The sequence below is a fragment of the Canis lupus genome, chromosome 17 (assembly GCF_003254725.2).
Source record: "Canis lupus dingo isolate Sandy chromosome 17, ASM325472v2, whole genome shotgun sequence".
In the NCBI taxonomy this organism is placed as follows: domain Eukaryota; kingdom Metazoa; phylum Chordata; class Mammalia; order Carnivora; family Canidae; genus Canis; species Canis lupus.
Genome location: NC_064259.1, coordinates 36,784,846 through 36,806,479, shown reverse-complemented (window position 1 = coordinate 36,806,479; position 21,634 = coordinate 36,784,846). Strand labels below are relative to the sequence as shown.

At 48.6% G+C, this 21,634-nt stretch overlaps 1 protein-coding gene across 1 annotated transcript; it reads left to right on the top strand.

Moving 5' to 3' along the window:
* The first annotated feature begins 895 nt into the window (after positions 1-895).
* On the top strand, positions 896-18,630 carry LOC112664988 (uncharacterized). Its single transcript, XM_049095349.1, has 7 exons — positions 896-975; positions 2,079-2,290; positions 3,221-6,627; positions 10,935-11,120; positions 12,677-12,849; positions 15,741-15,858; positions 17,002-18,630. Exons 1-7 carry the CDS (start codon positions 896-898, stop codon positions 17,191-17,193), a joined length of 4,368 nt encoding a protein of 1,455 aa, XP_048951306.1. The 3' UTR covers positions 17,194-18,630.
* Positions 18,631-21,634: the final 3,004 nt, after the last annotated feature.

Here is a 21,634-nt window from a genome sequence, read left to right as displayed (position 1 = left end):
ATAAAAAGTGTTCCCTGGGTTCTCGGTGAGACTGTGGAGAAAAGATGCACATAAAGCATATGTTGATAAAATTCCTGAACTCTAAGTGCTTTCAGACACAGGAAAAATGGATTATTCACAAAGGAAAATCAGTTAGACTGGTGTTGAATAGACTGGCCTCGGATTTCTCACCTGTACCTCTGGAGGCCAGAAGGTGCTGGAATCAGATCTATGGGCACCGGAGCGGAAAAGCCTGCCTCAGAGAATGGCCACTTGCCATTACATTCCCCCTGAGCACAGGAAGGACATATATGGTGCGGATGTGCAAGGACTATTACCACCATGTACCCCGATTCCAGAAACCAAGAAAATCAAGAAAAATAATGATTAACAACACAAACCCACAAACAAACCAGAGACCTCAAGCTAAGGGAAGATGAAGAAGAAAAGAACTTTGTACAGGATAATAGTATTGTGTCTTGGAATGCTTTAGACTCAAAATTCTTGGAAGAGAAAATGAAATGCTAAGGGAAATTCCTACTGTAGCTTCAAATGAATTACATTAAACTATCTCAGCCAAATCTAAAAGCATGGATAGGAATGAGGGGTGAGGGGAAAACAAAAATGTTCCCCGGGTCTCAAGGAAGAGGGAGGAGCGTGGGGGAAGTCCAGCAGGTCATCACAGGGTATCTACTGAGATTCTCTGTGTGAAGCACTTAGTACTCAAACGTATATTAGGAAGTAGCCATTTAAATGTCCTTAACACAGGACTCCACAGCCTCATTTCACACAGACAGCCCTGATCCTTGACAGCTTTGTTTCTCTCCCCCTCCTTTTAACATTGAGAAATGAGAAACCCCAGGAAGTCAGGCTGCATAGGTGAAGGTCCAAGCTCTGCAATCGAACAGCTGCCGGGATGTGGCGAGTCATATTTACGGGCCAAGCAGACTGCATGTCAACTGCAGCTGATGAGCAAGTTCTCTACAAGGAGTTAAAGTGAGAGAAGGAGACAGCTGTCACACATTCTTCACCCGGAAGGTTTCAGCATTTTGCCATGCTTGGGTTGTTTGGTTTGTGTGACTCTGCACAGTGGGAACTCAGGGGATGTTTTTCACGAGGGTGGCTGGGATGTTTGGAGCAGGCCAGGATGAGGGGCTTTGAAATTGGCTGCCAACTACGTAAGGGACCAAAAGCTGAGAGGAGATTCTTAGTGATTACTCTGGCTGGCACTCCTATGTCCTCTCATTCTACAATTCCAAAGGCCCAGAGCTCAGCTTCATTTGCAAAGAATAATCATAAGGGAGCCAGAGGACTTGGGACTTATGCTGTGTTTTGTGTAATTAGGGATTACTATTGAAAGGGAAATGTTTGCATCACATTAAAGCAGTTGCTGTGGACATTCGTGTTCATGGAAATTGATTTTTGTTGTGCACAACCTTTCCTCTTGATAATGTGGGTTGAAATGAGATTCTAGGTATTTCTTACAAAAAGAGGCTTTTTGGTTTGTTTGTTTTTTTATATATTTTTTAAAGATTTATTTATTTATTTATGATAGACATAGAGAGACAGAGAGGCAGAGACACAGCAGGAGGGAGAAGCAGGCTCCATGCCGGGAGCACAATGCGGGACTCGATCCTGGGACTCCAGGACCGCGCCCTGGGCCAAAGGCAGGCACCAAAACGCTGAGCCACCCAGGGATCCCCTGTTTGTTTGTTTTTTTGTAGTAATTATACATGTTCATTGCAGAGAAAATGAGAGAGGAATTCAAAAAGGAATGAAGCATATTTTTAAATGCCAAGATATAACCACAGTTTGCTGATTATCCTCTAGATAGATAGTTCTCTATGTAGCCTGGTACATAATTGAAAACAAATGAGGTCTTGCCATACATGCTATTGTATAATTTGGTTTTATTTACTTAACATTATGTCCTGGAGAGGCTTCTATCACAGTAAATACAGGCCTACCTCACCACTTTAAGGGCTTCATAGTCCTCTGTAAATCCTATGTATCATAATTTCCTTATGGGTATGTTTCTTTTTTGTATCATTACATTCATGGACATATTGGTAATGCTGTTTGAGAATATGTCTGTCCAGGCTGGCAGGAGACTCTGAGGAGGAGTGGCTCTGGGAGGAAATGGGGCCTGCTGCTGAGTCTCTGATCCTGTCTGGGAGGAACATCATGCTAGTAGCTCAGAAGCTCCATCTTCAGCCAGAATGTCAAAGCTACCAGGAGGAACTAGTGACTACAGCTCAGCAGATCCTGGTGGATACCACAAAGGTGAGGCTGATATCAGATCTACTTGCTGGTTAGTTGGACATAGCTCATTGCAAGAAAGCATGGATTGGGCACATTATTCCCACAGTGGATGCCCCTTGCAGAGAGACACCCCTGCCCGAGCTTCCAACAAGATCACAGCACAGACTTCATTACCAGTTTAATAAATGCTGTGTGGGAGATGCCCTAGGGAGCCAGTAGACCTTCTAAATTAGGGTCTATGGCCTTAAACCCATGTGTGCTCCCTTATCCCCCACACTTAGCTTATCAACCCCTAATAAAAACGGTCTGCTGGAAGGATCTCAGGGGGGCAGAATAACCTCTTGGCCTCCAAATACTCCCCATTTTCCTGACATTCCACTATATGGCACAATTCTTTAAGGTTGGGGCATTGCTCCCTATTAGGATCTATATGCCTTAAATATTACCACAATATTATTAACGTTCATCATTAGAGCTTTAATAGTGTGGGTTATCGTGCGGGGAACAGTATTGGCAACTTAGCAGATCTTCATTAAAATGAGATTGGAAATGGAGAGATGTGAAGGCAAAGCTAGAGGGCTTTGGGCACCTGCTGATGGGAGGGAGGAGCAGAGGGAAGAAGGGCAGGCTCTGGAAAGTGTTTGAGTACCAGCTCTGTTGCAGGGGTTGGATAGATCCCTCCAGGATGGGCAAAATCAGGCTAGGAAAGATTCTCAGAGACACTTCTTGGACAGGTCATCTCTCCAGCCCCCATTAGCCTCATCCAAATAATAAGTCCCTCCTAAATACTTTTTCCTTAGTTATGTGTCGGTTACCCCATAGATAGTTGACTGCCCTGCTTCTAACCAGATGCCCACTCCAAAACCAAGTTGGCCGTCACATTAAATGTAGCTCAAATTTTGGAAGCCTCACGTTTTCAGCGGAGCCAAATAATTACTTTGAAGGTCACTCCTAGGTACCTTGTTTCTATATTTTCTAGGCCGAGAGTCTGTACTCTTTAGGCTGAGGGCGTTTGGGGGAGCGTCTATTCATAAACCTGGAGGAGGGAAGCCGCTGCCTTGCTTGCTCTCGCTCCAGGAACGATCCAGCATGGTCAACCTTCTCTTCCCCTGGCTGCCCGAACAGGTCCTGCTCCTGGAAGACGCGGCGACGGCGAGGAAGATGGTTCGGGAGGCGGGTTGGTGCCTGACCTGCCTGGACTCGCTGGAGGCCACGGCCGCTGCGGCCTCCCCGCGCGGGCCCTTCGCGGACCTGGCCGCGGCGCTGCTGCGCCTGGGCCGCCTGACCGCGCCGGGGCGCGGGGAGCGCCTGGGCCGCGCCGGCCGCCTGCTGCGGGGCTGTGTCCCCGCGCTGCTCCAGGCCGCCCGCGGCCGCCTGCAGCGTCCGCGCGACCCTCAGCTGGCCGCTGCCCGGCGCCGCGCTTTCGCCCAGACCCGGAGGACCCTCGGCGAGCTCCTGGCGCAGCTGGAGCCCAGCGCCGCGGCCCCCGCCTGCGCTCAGGCCGGCGCGCTCGCCGGGCGCCTGCGGGAGCTGCGCGAGCTGCTGGCGGCGCCGGGGCCCGAGCGCGTCGGCGGCCCTCTGGACGCGCCGCTGGCCGCCGTGGTGTGGCACTGCATGCGCCTGGCCGCCTGCTCCCCTCCGCCCGACAGGCTGCGCCTGGTGGCCCGCTGCGGCCAGCTGCTGGAGCTGCGCAGCGCCCAGCGCCTGGGTCGCATCGAGCGGCCCCCGGGAGCCGGCGGGGCCTCCGGGAGCCTGCAGCCCGGGCAGGAGTGCGCCGCGCTGCAGGCCGCGGCAGAGGCCCTCTCCCGGGGAGTCCGCACTGGGCTGCTGCGCCAGATCCTGGACACGTTCACCGACACGCAAAGTCCTCTTCGGAGACTGGTCCGGGCCGCTTTGGCCACTCGCCCAGTCGGCGCCCCGTGCGATGGCGAGGCCTTGCCAAAGACTTTCCAGCTTTGCCTTGCTGCTTTCCACGACCAGGCCAAGCAGATGCTCAGAGTGGCGCGCTTGGTCTTGGTTTGCTGCCCGCGACAACAAACTGGCAAAGACATGGAGGTCACCATGGCAGGCCTTTGGGGGCTTGTGGTCAGAGTGCAGCAACTTTTCTCACAGAGCCCCCAAGGGTCTGGTCTGGACTGGAGCCCTGCCGCCTTGCAGGCCCTGCTTCAGGCATGGACCAGGGCATCTGAAGGCTCGTTGGCATGTTTTGACGACGTTCTGGATATTCCTGAGTTCCTGAGTGTGTCCATTCAAGAAATGACCAAGTACTTGGACTTCTTTAAATGGACTTTGAGGAACCCAGATTCCAGAGAGTTTTCCCAACTTGTGGCGTATTTACAGGGTCGAGCCACACACATAGTGCAGGTGATGAGCAGGTACGTGGACCAAGATCGAGATCCCATTTTCCGGAATGGCCTGAGAGTCTTGATCCAGCAGCTGGACCAGTCTTCACGGTTCTTGAGTGCAGCTGCTGAGTGCTGTTCAGGTGGGCACGGCACTCGGGGTACAGATGCATTTCTAACCATGGCAAAACACCTGATCCATTCAGCCCAGAGCATCCAAGAGGGGCTGGATGGGACTAACCACCCAGATATCCTTAGCCCTCTTCGAAACCAAGTCCAAAGGTTTGACACTACTAAGGGACCACCTTATTTTATTCTCCCCAGCCTTCTGGACTCTACAGCTCCTGCACTGAAACACCAGGGGGAACCTGTGCTGGAGAAAAGCAACCCAGGCACCTCCTATCCACCGAGGAACAATCTTTCCTACCTCTTGATTCCTGACATCCATCCCCAGATGGGGCACACTCCACACCCAGGCATCAGCAAACTCATCCTTGCTGTAGAGAGCAAGAGCCACCAGGCACTGACCTCAGCTAGCACTAACTTGCAGGAGCAGGATGCAGACATGGATGTACCTCCAGAGGCTCTGGGGTCAGAGAAGATGCCTGGACTCCAAGAAATCCCAACATCAGCACCTTCTGGTATTGACCTAACAAGGGAGATAACACACTGCACAACTGCTAGACCTGATGGGCTTCTGAAAGTGGCTCTCCAGCTGTCTGGGAGGCCCCAGGAAACTGGGCAGAGTTTGGTGGCCAGGGCTGGTGACTGGTACCCTCTGTGCCAACAGCTATTTTGTCACAACCCAGCAGCTGATCTTCCAGGGAACATGGCAGTTTTCATAGAGCTGCAGCAGAATTTAGCCTCAGTGGTTCAACTAGCAGCCAAAAGTGGGCCTCTGGATTTAGGGAAGGACCTTAATTCAACTGGGCGTCCAGAAGCACTTTTACAAATGCAAGGCAGATTGGAGGAGGTGGAGACCCATGGCAAACAGCTATTGGACAAGATTCTGGCTTCTGATGGCCTCCAAGCCCCTAAGTCATGGGAGGAGAGCATTAAGGATGAATGCCTTCTATGGTCAGTGGCTGTCCAAGACCTACTCCAGTGCATGGAGAGACTCAGCAGGAGACAAGGCCTGTTCTTGCTGCCCCTGAGACAAGCCATGAAGGAGCAGCAGGGACTGCAGGAAGGGTTGGCCCAGGCAGCAGATGTTTCTCAGAGGCTACAAGAGGCTGCCAGGCTGTCTAGCCTCCTATGCAGAGATGTGCAGGTTAAAGGTGAGGTCTCCTTTTTGTGCAGGGAAATTCATGTGCTCACAGATGCTCTGCTGGATGTGGCAGTGATCCTGGCCTCTTCCCCAAAACCATCTCCCAGCCTGTCCACACGCTTTGAACTTCTCTACTTAGAGCTCTCCTTTCGAACCAAGGCCCTGACTGGTCACCTGAGCATCATTAATGCAGACTATGAACATGCCTTCCAAGATGCCTTCTGTCCAAGGCTCTCTGTCTCTAGAGAACCTCAGACCAGACGAGAAAGCTCCCTGGAAAGAATGGTGTCTGGTATCCTCGCTGCACAGAGAATTGTGGCAGGAAGTCAGGAGTATGGGACCTGCCAAGAAGACCTTTTAATGGCTCTGGAGAGCATTCTTGTCCTCACCAAGGAGGTGGCCCAGAGGATCCCAGTGCTCCAAGATTGCCCAGAGGAGTGGAGAATGCACATCCTGGACTGGCTTCAGTGGGAGTGGGCAGCCAGGGCCCATCATGCCATGGCCCAGGTCCAGGCCTGGAAAGGTGGTTACACCGAGGCCTGGAGACTCCTGGCCCAGTGCCTAAAGCCCAGTGAGGAGATGGCAGTGATGAAACCCAGGGGTGAACAGGACTCTGCCCATCCCCAGCTCTGCTGTGAGGAGGGTGCATCAGAAGCTGTTGCAGTGAACAGAGTGGAGTCTCAGGGTGCTGCCCCCCAAAACACCCCAGGGAGCTCAGTGGGGACCTATGCCGCTGATCCAGCCATCACTGGGACAGTCGAGGCAGACCTAGACACGGTAGGGCTGTCAGCATCTTTCCTCCTCCCCCACCACAGCCCTCTTTTTTTATTTTTTTAAAGATTTTATTTATTTATTCATGAGAGACACAGAGAGATAGAGAGGCAGAGACACAGGCAGAGGGAGAAGCAGGCTCCATGCAGGGAGCCCGACGTGGGACTTGATCCCAGGTCTCCAGGATCAGGCCCTGGGCTGCAGGCGGCGCTAAACCACTGAGCCATCTGGGCTGCCCCACAGCCCTCTTTCTAATAACCAAAGGCCACTGCCAAGTTCCAGAAAAAGCTGTCTTGGTGCCCACATGTGTAATGCACATTTGGCAGGCAGCACAGTACAGCCTTTGAGAGTCTGAGATCAGAAATTAGACTCCCTGGGGCTGTGCCCGCTTCTCGCATTTCCTAGCTCTGAGACCTCAGTGAAGCTTTCTTAGCTATATTGGACTTCAAGATTCTAGTCTAGAAAATGGGCACATTGATACTCTCCTGGCAGAGGGCTAATGAAAGCTTCCATGTAAAATACTCGCACTTGCCTGGACGTATGTAGGAAGCGCCCTCTAACTAGTGGCTGTAATTACTGACTTCTGTGAAGTTTTCCCTCATTGCCCCACCTGGAAGAGGTCCCCTTGCTGTGACAGACAGCACCCGTCCTGTGGTTCAGGCTACCTCTTGCTATCTCGACCTCTGTGATGTTACCTCCCCTCCCCAGTCAGGGCTCTTTGGTTTGCAAATGGCAGGGATCCAAGTTGAAGCAGCATAGGCGAAAAGGAAGGTTAATTGGAAGGGTGCTGGGTCTGTTGAACACCTTCCATTTCCTTCTGGGGCACCAGGTGGGACAGTGAGCCATTGTGGAGCTCAGACATTTAATTGACTTACACCAGCTGTGACCAAAGTCAGTGCGAGGTGCACTAGGTTGGCAGTACCCAAGAAATTCCCTAGCAGTACCCTTCTCCCCACACAGAGCTGACCAGACCTTGTGCCTCCACCCCCTTACTCTTTACTTTCTTTTTCTTTCTGAAGGGTCATTACCATGGGAGGGACCCTCTTCTCAAAGTAGCCCGGAGGAGAGCAGGCACTGTGCTTCTCCCCCTACAGCCTAAGGCCTCTTGCCTCCAATTCCCCTGCTGTCTTCTAGGCTCACCTTGCTGCATAGCTGTTGGTCTCACGAAATCTGTATCCTGCAGGCTCCTTCTTACCTGTTTCTCCATACAGTCTTTCTGACGCTTACTTGGTGCCACGGACTTCACATTGACATGTTCTATTTCTGTCAGCTCACCTGCTGCATGCATCTCCTTCTTGTCAAAACCTCCTGACAGGAGCATTTTAAACAGCTGCGCCAGGGCGGGTGAGGCTGGCCCAGGTCTGACTCCCTGAAATAGCGAGAACAGCAAGCCCATTCGGCCTTCGTCGTCTCTCCTATCCGTGAAGGGATCTCATCTCTCCTGGTAGAGGCCGGTTGCCCCTGGGTCACGTTCCAAGGTCCCTACCACAGAGCAAGCGCTGTCCTGCGCACATTGTTCCAATAGGGACAGTGGCTCTGCCTCGAGGGCCCAGCCCCCGAGGTGAGGGCCTGGAGAAAAGGGAGGACCACCATCCCTGGTATCTGTCTGCTCTGCTGTCCCACTCCCCGGGGCTCCTGGGGGGACAGAGACTCACCCTTCGTACAGCCTGGAACAGCTCTTCAAACAGTGAGCCCCTAACCTGTCGAGGGAGGACGTGGGTTTGGGAAGCGGCTTGTCCATCTTCTGGGCACTTGGAAGTCACAAGTGGAAATTCTTTATTCCAGTTAAGGGACTCTCCACACACAGTGCCAGGCCTTTTCCCTTATTAAAGAGCTTGGAGGGGATCCCTGGGTGGCGCAGCGGTTTGGCGCCTGCCTTTGGCCCAGGGCGCGATCCTGGAGACCCGGGATCGAGTCCCACGTCGGGCTCCCGGTGCATGGAGCCTGCTTCTCCCTCTGCCTATGTCTCTGCCTCTCTCTCTCTCTCTGTGACTATCATAAATAAATAAAATTTAGAAAAGAAAAAAAAAATAAAGAGCTTGGAGACACCTCTGGCTTTGAATGCTTCAAGTCCCTGACAGTTGACTATGTGACATGAGTTGAAAAGAATATTTCCTACTTTCTTAACCCTTGACTCAAGGACCACACATCTCAATTTGCCGTTTTTACCCTTGTTGGCAGTCACTACGGTTCAGTCAGAGTCTCACCTGGATTCTCTCCCTCTTTCTTTCCTTTTCACCTACTGTGGGGCCCCATCTGGGGAAACAGAGAGCCTTAGTGGAATTTGGTCCCTCTCCAGAACAGCTCACCCCTCCCAGCATTCAGAGGACATCCCAAGCTGTCTGAAAGAAGGCTGACAAACAGTTTTCAGAAGGTGGAGGAGTATTAATTGAAGAAGTAACACGAAACAATAGCAAAGCCAGATGATTCCTCAATACGCACAAGCATAGAAAGCCTTAGCTCTCAGAGACACAGTGTTACTTGTCTTCAGATCCTTCAAACCAAGCATAGTCTCTGACATATCGCAGGTGCACAGTAAGTGATTTTGAATGCTTGCTAGGATGCTAATGATAGCTTATAGGTGCAGAAGAGGTTCGAGTTTGGGGCAAAATGGTCATGGGAGAGATGGAACAGGTGTTCTAGGTGTCTCCTAAGAGGAAGGCAGTCTTGAGTTTCCAAGGAAGCAATGCAATCTGTCTTGTCCGTGAGGATGGGAGGGACTCTCTAGGCAATGAAATCTCTGAGGTGAGCTGGTACCCAGAGGGCTTCCGGATGCCTGTGAGTCTGGTGTTGCGTGCCAGGGCTAAAATTTTCTCCTGGCATGAAAGTGAATACTTTATGGTTGGAGAGAAAAGCAATCAGAAGATAAGCCTTCACTGTGAATCTCTGCACCACCTCCAGCCACCCACCTGGCTGGTTGCTGCCCTCCACACCTGGACAGCTTCTGAGTCCAGCCTGAAGCATCAGGACACTTCCCACAGCCATGGCAGCTGTTATGTCTACTTCCTCCTGGGCCAAGCTTGAGGCCAAGTGCACTGCTGTGGAGCACCCAGACCCCAGGGTGGGTCCTCTGGATCTTGTCCTCTTTGGACTCCTGGCCGCAGACTCAAGCCCCCCTCTACCACATCTTCCCATGGCAACTTCTTATTCCACACCCACCTAAACTCTACAGCTACAGCCAAAAGGATATGAATCATCCCACCACTTCCTTGGATGGTTGGTCTCCTGGTTCCACACCATTAGCTGTAGACCCCTTCCTGTGTGCTTGGCAGTGAGAAGCATGACAAAGACTGAACGTAGCCACCCAACAAGGTGGGGGTGGAAGGAACACAGGCGGGTCTTTCCACAGGCCTTGAAGAGCTGGCCTTTGTTTTCCATTCCTCTCTTGCCCAAATATTTGCTACATTTACAGTCTCGACCCAAATAGAATCTGGAACTTGTATCTTCCAATTTAGATAGAATTTATTATCATGTTCACGACCTCATACTTTTCCAACAGTGACATCTGACAGTTCTATCCCTTCTGAGGCATTAGTATGCTACACTGGGGTCCTGGGGAAGAAGCAGGGCTGGGGGCAGGCCCAGAGGTCCCTCCCACCCTGTTCCCTGCCCACCTATACCCAAGGCACAGCCCTGCCCTGAGGAGCTCAGGATCTGGTGGGTAAGGCCGAGAGACATCAAGGCCACTCTTGATCCTCCGTTATGGTATTTGTCCAGAACAACCCTCTGTCTCAATTCCAGAGTCTGGAAAAGGCTGATGGAGAGGCTCCAGGAAGGGTCCAATAAAAACATAACCTGGCCCAGCAGTGAGTGCCCCATTCCCTCCTGGGTGCCAGCGGTAGCTCTTTTTCTCACTCGAAAATAACAAGTAAGTTCATGGGGGAATATTCCTCATCATATCAGAACTGTAAAGTCCTTTCATATGCCATGATTGGTGAGAAAGTCTCTGGGTGCCCAAAGTTAGAACATTGAAGGCTTCCTGAGTTTCCACAAGAAGCTATAGATTCTCCCTTTTCCCATGTAAGGGCTGAAACTTTACAGAGGGAGAGAAAAGGGAATATTGAACATGGTCCTGGCATACTTTTTACACAAGCTCTGGATGAACAGAGCACCGAATAATAGGGACTCTCTTTCCCCCACTTGCAGTGGGGACTTGCAGACCATTGCCAGAGCTGCAGGCACGTGGGGAATCAGAAAGCCCTCTTGACTCTCACTCTTCTTTAAAATGTGGTGGGATGGCCCTTGCCATCCTCACAGTAATTTAAAGGCCTGAGCATTTGGAGTCTCACTAGTTATGCCCTGTCCTCTTGCAGGAGCAGCCCGACAGCCCCGCATCCAGCTCTCCGGGTGCCCAGGCCCTGCTGGGTCCTGCACCAGACCAGCTGCTCCCAGAGGATGGCAGCGCAGATGGTGGGAGCAGAATCATCCAGATTACCCATGAGATGGCCGCAGAGGTGCTCCTGATGGCTCAGAGTCTGAGGAAGAGAGGACCTATCTTGGTACTTGGCCTTCAGTGGGCCACTGTGGTGGAAGGGCTAGGCACCTTGGGGGGAAGCGAGCCCCCCTATAGCTGTCCTGTGGGAGCCCGGGCAGACCAGACCGGGCAGCTCCCGGGAAGGAAGCACCTGGCTTTGGGCTTATGGGCACATAATGTTTTAACATGCTCTCTTCTCTCTCTACCTGGGTACGTCCTAGAGTTTACTTCTCTCTTCCCCTCCTCTTTTGGGCTCAATCACAAAGTCTCTGCCTTCTTGCACCACGGAAGAGAATTTGTCAGAAATGGCAATTCACTAACATCAAGGACTCATTCATATCCCAAAAGGATGAACTGAAGGGGGCTGTTTACATCTTTAAAAATTCCCAGTAGGGGTACCTGGGTGGCTCCATCAGTTCAGCATCTGCTTTTGGCTCAGGTCATGATCAGGTCCTGGGATTGAGTCCCGCATCAGGCTCCCTGCTCAGCGGGGATCTGCTTCTTCCTCTCCCCCTCTTGTGCGTGCACACTCTGTCTCTCTCGAATAAACAAATAAAATCTTTAAAAAAATAAAAATTCCCTCAAATAGAAGTAAGAGAGCTGCAACCTCCTGATGGATAGCCATTCAGGACCAACATAGCCTGGAGGGGAAGGGGGCTGCTTTTCCACTGTGGTCCTTTGCATCTTTGCTGCAGTTGAATCCCTTTCTTTCTTTCTTTCTTTCTTTTTTTTTTTTGCTGAGATCCTTTTCAATGTGGATATTCCCCATACCTGGCCCTTCTCGGGGGCCTCATCTCTGCCCTGGGCCTGCTGAAAACTAACCTGAGCCAGTGCAGGCCGCAGCTCCTGTGGGAACAGGGCTAGACCATTACCAGGAAGCTGGGCTCCCTTCTTTTCAGCAGTTTCCCTGTGGAAGCATGGGTGCCAACTGCTTCATTCTGCTGGTTTTCAAGAGTGAGCCCCTGAAGCCTTTGGAGGAGGTTCTGGAGATCATGGTTTTAGACCAAGGGTAAAACAGGTTTATTCTGGAGCTGAAGTACATTGTGCCAAACAAGTTTTGGATGATTTACGGGTAGTTTGTTTGTTTGTTTGTTTGTTTTAATTTTTATTTATTTATGATAGTCACAGAGAGAGAGAGAGAAAGAGAGAGAGAGGCAGAGACATAGGCAGTGGGAGAAGCAGGCTCCATGCACCGGGAGCCCGACGTGGGATTCGATCCCGGGTCTCCAGGATCGCGCCCTGGGCCAAAGGCAGGCACCAAACCGCTGCGCCACCCAGGGATCCCTAGTTTGTTTGTTTGTTTGTTTTTGTATTTAGTTAGAGAGCATGGAAGCAAGCATGAGCAGGGGAAGGGGCAGAGGGAGAGGGAGAGAGACCCCTCACCCCATGCTGAGTGTGGAGCCTGATGTGGGGCTCAATCTCATCGCCCCAAGATTGTGACCTGAGCTGAAACCAAGAGTCAGCTGCTTAACATACTGAGCCACCCAGGCGCCCTGTTGGATGCTTTACAATATGCCACTGATTTCTTAGGGAAAACCTGGAAGGGCACCATTTACCTACTCTTTCATTTCTTTGATATAGACCAAAGATCAGCTCATTACCTCTGCTAAGAAAATTGCAACTTCTGGACAAAACTTCGCCAGATTTATCCACATCATTGCTAAGAACTGCATAGATCAGAGATATTCCCAGGAGCTTTTGTGTGTCGTAGAGCAGATTCAAATGATGAGCAACCAGCTCCGCATCATCTCCAGGTAGGAAACGACTGTGGTGGCAACTGCTATGCTCTGCTTTCTCAAGGGCCAGAGGGAGGGCTTAGGAGGGACAGATCTTTTGGTGGGTTTTTGGGGGGAGGGGGTTTGTATGCTTTTTAAAATGTTTCCTCCAAGAGTCTACATGTATGATGAGAATACTAAACAAATGTTGAAAATATAGAGGATTATTACAAGGGACAAAAAAAAATTACATCTTAAGCACTGTCACTTCTTTTATCCCAAAAATATTATATGTAGCAATATACATAAGAAAGAAAAAAATATTTGACATGCAAAACTAGTTCCTGAGGAGGTGTGAACATAAAATAACCATACGGAATGTTTAAAAATCAAATACATCAGAACTTAGGCTTCCCTTCAAGTCTCCCCCTCCCTTCATGGCTCTGTGCACCTGCCCCAGTGGTCCTGCCGTATCACATCATATTGGAGTTAATCTACAAACCTAAATGACTTATCTCTATTTTGTAATCATGTTTAAATTTTGACCATTAGTTCTCTCTGTTTTTATACTAATCATATCTAACCAAAAAACCATTTGTCTGAAAGTACATTAGTTACAAAGTCAAAGCACTGTGAATGTCATCAGCCTAAGGAAAATTATGCCAGTACAAAGCTTATGTTAAGATTTACTCATTTAAAAAAAAAAAAAAAAAAAGATTTACTCATTTAGGCACCCTGGCTGGCTCAGTCAGAAGAGCATGCAACTCTTGATTGTGAGATTGTGTTTGAGCCCCGTGGTGGGTGTAGAGATTACTTAAATAAAACTTGAAAGAATAAAATAAAAAAAAAGATTCACTGGGTGGCACAGTCAGCTAAGTGTCCAACTTTTGGTTTCAGCTCAGGTTGTGATGTCAGGGTGGTGAGATAGAGGCCCTCATCAGGCTCTGCACTCAGTGAGGAGTCTGCTTGACACTCTTTCTCCCTCTCCTCTCTGCCTCTTCCCTCCCCCTCCCCCTCACTCTCACTCTCTTTCTCTTTAAAAATAAATAAACCTTAAAAAAGAAGATTTATTCATTTAATGTGCCCAGACTGGAGTTGAGCAGTTTATGCTAATTGTCTCCTTATAGCAGCTTTTGTACTGATAATACAGAACATCACAATGTAAGCATGCAATGGTTTCATTTCAACTTGAGTCTCCCAATACCCACTTTGGCACATTTGTCGGTAGCAAACCCATATTCAAAATATTCTTATATTCTGGGAAAGCTTGATAGTTAAAACTATTATCAGTTGTTGTGAGGCAAAAATCAATTAATCAATCAATCAATCATCACCAAGACCAGGTTATGTGAATTTTTATTTTTATTTATTTATTTTTTAATAAATTAAATTTTTATTGGTGTTCAATTTACCAAGATACAGAATAACACCCAGTGCTCATCCCATCAAGTGTCCCCCTCAGTGCCCACTCACCCCCACCCCCCGCCCTCCTCCCCTTCCACCACCCCTAGTTCGTTTCCCAGAGTTAGGAGTCTTTATGTTCTGTCTCCCTTTCTGATATTTCCCACACATTTCTTCTCCCTTCCCTTATATTCCCTTTCACTATTATTTATATTCCCCAAATGAATGAGAACATACACTGTTTGTCCTTCTCCGATGGACTTACTTCACTCAGCATAATCCCCTCCAGTTCCATCCACGTTGAGCAAATGGTGGGTATTTGTCGTTTCTAATGGCTGAGTAATATTCCATTGTATACATAAACCACATCTTCTTTATCCATTCATCTTTCGATGGACACCAAGGCTCCTTCCACAGTTTGGCTATTGTGGACATTGCTGCTAGAAACATCGGGGTGCAGGTGTCCCGGCGTTTCATTGCATCTGAATCTTTGGGGTAAATCCCCAACAGTGCAATTGCTGGGTCGTAGGGCAGGTTTATTTTTAACTCTTTGAGGAACCTCCAAACAGTTTTCCAGAGTGGCTGCACCAGTTCATATTCCCACCAACAGTGTAAGAGGGTTCCCTTTTCTCTGCATCCTCTCCAACATTTGTGGTTTCCTGCCTTGTTAATTTTCCCCATTCTCAATTACTTAAAAATAAAATGTGGGGATGCCTGGGTGACTTAGGGGTTGAGTGTCTGCCTTCAGCTCAGGTCATGATCCCAGGGTCCTGGGATGGAGTCCCACATCGGGATCCCCACAGGGAACCTGTTTCTCTCTCTGCCTGTGTCTCTGCCTCTCCCTCTCTCTGTGTCTCTCATGAATAAATAAATAAAATATTTTTAAAAATAAAAATTGGGTGCCTGGGTGGTTCAGCAGTTTGGTGCCTGCCTTTGGCCTGGGGAGTGATCCTGGAGTCTCGGGATCGAGTCCCACGTCGAGCTCCCTGCATGGAGCTTGCTTCTCCCTCTGCCTGTGTCTCTGCCTCTCTCTGTGTCTCTCATGAATAAATAAATAAAATCTTTTTAAAAAATAACAATTAAAAATTAAAAATAATAAAAAACCACTTTTTTAAAAAAGATTTTACTTATTCATGAGAGACACAGGGAGAGGGGTAAAGACATAGGCAGAGGGAGAAGCAGGCTTCCTGTGAGGAACCTAATGCGAGACTTGATCCCAGAACCCCAGGATCACGACCTGAGCCAAAGGCAGACGCTCAACCACTGAGCCACCCAGGTGCCCCTAAAAACACACTTCCTGTTAATTTGTAGATACTACATGATTCATCCTTTCATAGCGTTAACATGTAAATTTTATTTTTAAAATGTGAAAACTTGCTTTTGGAACATTTTCTTCTCAGAATAGTCCCAATAAAGGCATCCCAGCTTTCTGAAAGAGGCTCACATTGTAGAACCTTCTGGTATGAGTTTATGTGAGATCGCACCTCTTACCTGGTGTGATGTCTGCTTTTTTCCTATAAACTCTCAAGTGTAAAGGCCTCTCTGGTAAGAAGCAGGTCCTCTGAAGAGCTCCTGCTGGAAAATGCACAGCAGCTCCTCCAGGTGGTCTCCAAGACTGTGAGGACCACGGAAGCTGCAAGTCTCCGGGTAAGTGCGGGCATTGCAGAGAGTACATGAGCACGGCACCATGGCTCAGAGTCACAGGCTGAGAGGAACATTTATTAAAATGTAAGTGAGCACTAGCTGTTATATGCAACTGATAAATTATCAAACACTACATCTGAAACTAATGATGTATGTTGGTTCATTGAATTTAAATTAAAAAATGTAAACTGTAAAATATAAAATAGTACTGAATCACTATATTATATACCTGAAACTAATAGAACACTGTATGTTAACTACCCTGAAATTAAATTTTTAAAAAGCAAATTCCGTGAAGCCACAGACCTAGGTTGGTGCATAGGGGTGCTAAATAAATGGACGAGAATTTTCATTTCAAGTTTAAAGAAACTTCATACCAGTGAAGCTCAAAGAGTATGTGGAATAGACATACCCAGTGAAAAGCATTTGAAAAATGTGCATATCTTAGCTATAGGTTCTAGTCTCTTGGCCATGAAGAAGGCTGAGAGAAAAGCTCAGGCCTGGCCCCTACAGGACACAGTCCCAGCCCCCCACGGACCCTGCAGCACCACTTGAGGCAGGGCCAGTCCCCACAGCCCAGTGTCCAGGCCCCTTGAGTGCAAGAGACCTTGAGTGTGGGGCTGTGTCCTTGCAGTGTGGAGCCAAAGGCCCAGGGATCATTCACATAAAGCAAAGTGAATACAGCAAGATTCAGAAGGAGGCAGCATTTGGGGTAGAAAGAGGATCTTTAATTGGCTACATTTTCATAACATTTGATTCTTTGTTCTAGACATAGAACATAAGATTCTTTGTTCTGTTGTGTTTCTTTCATGAGCGAGTGAATGAGTGGGCTTTAATTCAGAGGACCTCTTCAAACACAGTTCCCTGATCTCTATTAAATTAGGGTCAAAAAAAAAAAAAATTAGGGCCAGTGGCACCTGGCCTGGCTCAGTTGGAAGAGCATGTAATTCTTGGTTTTGGGATCATGAGTTCGAACCCCATGTTGGGTGTAGAGATTAATTAACTAATTAATTTATTAACTAAAAAAATTAGGGTCAAAATGTCAGAAAATCAGCTCCAATCTCACTCAGTGGAGTCCCCAACTGAGAGCTCCTATAAATGTGCACAGTGTCCGCCATTACACAATATTACCCCTCTCTCTTCCAGGGCTTGAGACAACCTTCCTCAGACCCAGAAGAGTTGGAAGTTGCTGCCTTCTGCATGCAGTGGAGAAGAAAACTGCTAGGGCATAGACTTCGAGAGACTTCAAACCTGGACTGTGATGAGCTAGGCCTGCGAAAAACCAGCACCAAAGGGCCCCCCACACTAGCAGCCCTGGTTCAAGAAGGATTTATTTAAAGTCTGAGAAGTAGTCTCCGAGTCAGACTGTCTGTTGTTGCATACCTTGGCCCCGAGATGGGCAGCCCAGAGTGGGGAGTGCCTTTTAGGCTGAGTCAGCCTATGGGGACACAGGCTGGCCCTCACCTAGAGCTGCTCTGGCAGTGTCCCCAGTTAGGGGGACTGTCCCTGGGCCCCTGGTGAGGCTGGTATCCTGGTAAGGATGCTTCTGCTTCTGGGCTTATAGACTGTGGAAGGGAGGGGGGGAACATCCATGCCCCGTTAGTTTAAGCCTTTACAGAGGCATTGCAAAGTGCGAACAGTCCCAGTTGTACGGGGAGCCAGGTATTGAAAGATTTGTAAGTTAGATTGGGGAGGCCAGTTGAGTTCAAGATACGGGGAAGCTGAGGTGGTGTTAGCCTGGGACAGGTTCCCTACAAGAGCTGCTTGCATTGCTGCTTGAAGATTTGTTTGGATTTCCTAGGATTTTTATAAAACTGGGATCCTGCAGTAGCATTCTTCTTTTCCCCTGCGGCTTCTTTCCTTCAGCATGATCACTGTGAGATAATCCTTCACAGCTCCTCAGGACTCTGCCACCCTTAGCTCTCAAGACTTCCTCCAATGTTTTCTTCTGAAAGATTAATGTAGAGATGTCTCCATTTTACTTAGCTTTTTAAATAAGCAACTTTGGGTTTTATTGACTTTCTCTCTTAGATTTCTGTTTTCTGCTTTATTGATTCTCTTTAATATTTCTTATCATGATTTTGAGCTTAACTTGCTCTCTTTTTCAAGTTTCTGAATGTAGAAGGGGAGATCATGTTCTGTAGTGTGTTTCTTTCTTTTTTTTTTTTAAGATTTTATTTATTTGAGAGAGAGAGAGAGCACACAAGCTGAGGGAGGGACAGAGGGAAAGGGATAAGCAGACTCCCAGCTGAGCACAGAGCCTGATGCAGGGCTCCACCCCAGAACCCCAAGATCAAGAATAGATGCCTAACTGACTGTGCCACCCAGGGTCCCTACTCTTTTCTTTTTTAAAAAAGGATTTTATTTGTTTATTCATGAGAGACAGAGAGAGAGAGAGAGAGGCAGAGCATAGGCAGAGGGAGAAGCAGGCTCCCTCTGGGGAGCCTGATGCAGAACTGGATCCCAGTCCGCAGGATCATGACCTGAGCTGAATGCAGATGCTCAGACACTGAACCACCCAGGTATTCCACCACTGTTCTTTTCTAATACAGGCTTTTAGTGCTTAATTTCTAAGCACTACTTTAGCATTATTCTCCAATTTTTATTGTTTTCTTTCTCATTATGCATTCTAATTTCCTTTGTTTGACCCATGGATTACTTGCAATTGTGTTATTTAGTTTCAAAGTATGTGAGGGGGGGGATTTCCAGGTATTTTTGCTTTGATTTCTGATTTGATTTCTTTGTAATCATTAAACATTCTTTGTATTATTTGAATCTTTTTAAATTTTTTGAGCTTTGTTTTGTGGCCTGGCATATAGTCTATCCTGATAAATGTTCCATGCATACTAGGTAAGTACGTGCTTTCTGCTGTTGTTAGGTGGAGTGTTGTATGAATGCCAGCCGAGGCAAGTTAATTAACTCTGATGCTGTAGTCTTCGATGTCCTCTGTGATGTTCATTCTACTTTTTCTATCCATTTTGATAGAGGGGTATTGAAATCTGAAACCAGGAGTGTGAATTTGCCTGTTGGGCTTAATCCCTCTTAAGGGTGACTATCCTGTGCTGCCTGGGGTCCCCTACTGAAGACTCTTGTACATTTCATCTGGGTGTGTTGTGCCCTCGGATGGGGGTATGTGTATGGACCTGGTCTCTGTTACTCTGTCTCAGTCAGCAGGGGAAGTACTTACTTCTCTTTTTGAACTACCTTGTCTCTGGCTCAGGCTTGAGTCTCCTTTTCTGCTGCTGTTCAGAACCAAGTTCCTATAAATATTAGTCTATCCCTACTATTTTGTTTCTTTATTATCCGCCAATTCTTCAAAAATCTGGCTTAGGGGATCCCTGGGTGGCGCAACGGTTTGGCACCTGCCTTTAGCCCAGGACGTGACCCTGGAGACCCGGGATCGAATCCCACATCAGGCTCCCGGTGCTTGGAGCCTGCTTCTCCCTCTGCCTATGTCTCTGCCTCTCTCTCTCTCTCTCTGTGACTATCATAAATAATAAATAAAAGAAAAAAATTTTTTAAAAATCTGGCTTAGTTTTACATTTTTCCCAATGTTTCAGATGCAATGGGCTCTTCTCAGAACTTCGTTTCCCTGAGTTCTTGACTCATCCAACTCCAGAGACCTCTTCCTCCTTGACACTCTCTCCTCTATGGGCTTCTTCTCTGCAGTTTTCCCCTTTGCTGACTGGGCTTTTTTTCCTTACCGTTGCTTCACCTCAACTCCACCTGTTCCGTCCTCCACACTGTTGCCATGTTATGTGATGTTATGTTTTATCTATTGTGAGCAAGCCCCATGCCCAGCGTGAAGCTCCACACAGGGCTTGAACTCACAACCCTGACATCAAGGCCTCAGCTGAAGTCCAGCGTCAGAGCTCAACGCTCAGCGGACTGAGCCACCCAGGCTCCCCATTGTTGCATGCTAACCTCTCTACTTTGCAACTTCATGCCTCTTTGTGGCTTCATATCCTTCACGGCAAACACAGGGCAGAGCAGGAATGAGGCGCCAGCCTGCTGCCGCTCGCTCTTCAGCCCCTACTGGAGAACCACTGCGCCATCAGAGCAGAGCACTTTAGGGGCAGGCTTGTCTCCTCGGGCACCAGTCTCTCCACCCGGGCGTCATAGTGAGGAGGCAGAGGTCACTTCCCCGATGCCCCGGACAGTGTGAGGGGAGCCTTTGGGAAAGGCGTGTGAGGACGCGGGTACCGATCTGGGGGTGGGGTGATTCCGGGTTGAATCTTGCCACAGGATGGGGTCGGTGTCATCATGTGTGTGCCTCATCAGTTCACCCCTAAAACCTAGCACAAAGCGGGCAGTGCTGGTTGAAGATGCGCGGGGTGGGGGGGTGGATTTGGAACCCCATCCGTGAGCAGTTACTCAGCATGGCCTCCAGGGGGCGCTCAGACCCAGCCGTCCTGCCTGGAGGCGGCTGAAACCAGTGACGGCCGAGGGCCTCCCTGGAAGAGACGGAGAGTTGCCGCTGCGTCCCTCGGTCCGTCCCTCCCGGGCACCCTGTGGCTCAGAGGCCCTGAGAAATGGCCCTCGGCACACTGTAATCGCACGCTCACCGCATGCCGGGCTCCTCCATGCAACTGTAAATTCCAAGGCCTTCTGTCCCGGTTGCATCTGAATCCCCAGCGCCTTGCTGAGCCTTGACAGGCAGTAAGGTGCTGTGCTTACCATCTGACGAATGAATACGTAAAGCCTAGGTAGTTACTCACAACTAGCTAACCTATCTTCCTCTTCAACATCTTGCACAAAGCATAGAAAACTATGCAGATGGACTCCCCATTTTTCTTGTATATATATGAAGAAATATAATTAACAGTAGTGAAGCTCCAGGTTTACAGTATAAGCCCCATTTCTTTTATTCCAGGATATTTCTTGATTTTAAATTCTGGATTGGAAGCAAGGCCATGTGTTGACCTCCATATGCCCTACGTACTCTCATTTCTAAAGATCTAAAGCTAGCAGAGTAAATGTATTCATTGTCCATCCTTTTTTTTTTTTAAGATTTTATTTATTTATTCATAGAGATGCAGAGAGAGAGGCAGAGACACAGGCAGAGGGAGCAGCAGGCTCCATGTAGACAGCCTGATGTGGGACTTGATCCAGGGTCTCCAGGATCACGCCCTGGGTTGCAGGCGAGGCTAAACCGCTGGGCCACCGGGGCTGCCCTTCATTGTCCATCCTAAGTGTATGGGTGGATACATATATTTATGGATGTGTTTATATATACAGGTAAAATCTATATGTATACAACTATTCATTATAAACATTGTGAAAATACTTAATAATTTTGCTTTCAAAATTAAGCATTTCACCTTTACAATGCCTTACAGCATTTTGAAACCAAAATTCTTTTTCGTCTCATTTTTTTTTTTTTTTAAGATTTTACTTTTTTATTCATGAGAGACAGAGAGAGAGGCAGAGACATAAGCAGAGGGAGAAGCAGGCTCCTTGCAGGGAGTCCGATGCGGAACTTGATCCCAGGACACCAGGATCACACCCTGAGCTGAAGGCAGACACTCAATCACTGAGCCACCCAGGTGCCCCACAAGTCTCAAGTATTTCTGTAGACTTTTGAAAAGGCTGTGGGACCTGGAAGTGTGCCACCCAAATGGATAAAGGCCTCTGATTTGGAATCCTGGTCTGTCACGTCCTAGTGATCACTGATAGGGCTCCTGCTGAGGAATAGACCCAGTATGACATCCCAGGGAGATAGAGGCAAATCAAACTAGAGCTCATCATGCAACAGAGGACAGATTTCCAGCTCACAGAA

Excerpts from the sequence above, each read along its gene's own strand:
- LOC112664988 (XM_049095349.1), top strand. The coding sequence starts at position 896 with ATGTGGCGAGTCATATTTACGGGCCAAGCAGACTGCATGTCAACTGCA. Across the intron at positions 976-2,078 it reads GTTCTCTACAAGGAGTTAAA|GCTGGCAGGAGACTCTGAGG; the intron begins GTGAGAGAAGGA and ends ATGTCTGTCCAG. Across the intron at positions 12,850-15,740 it reads CAGCTCCGCATCATCTCCAG|TGTAAAGGCCTCTCTGGTAA; the intron begins GTAGGAAACGAC and ends TAAACTCTCAAG.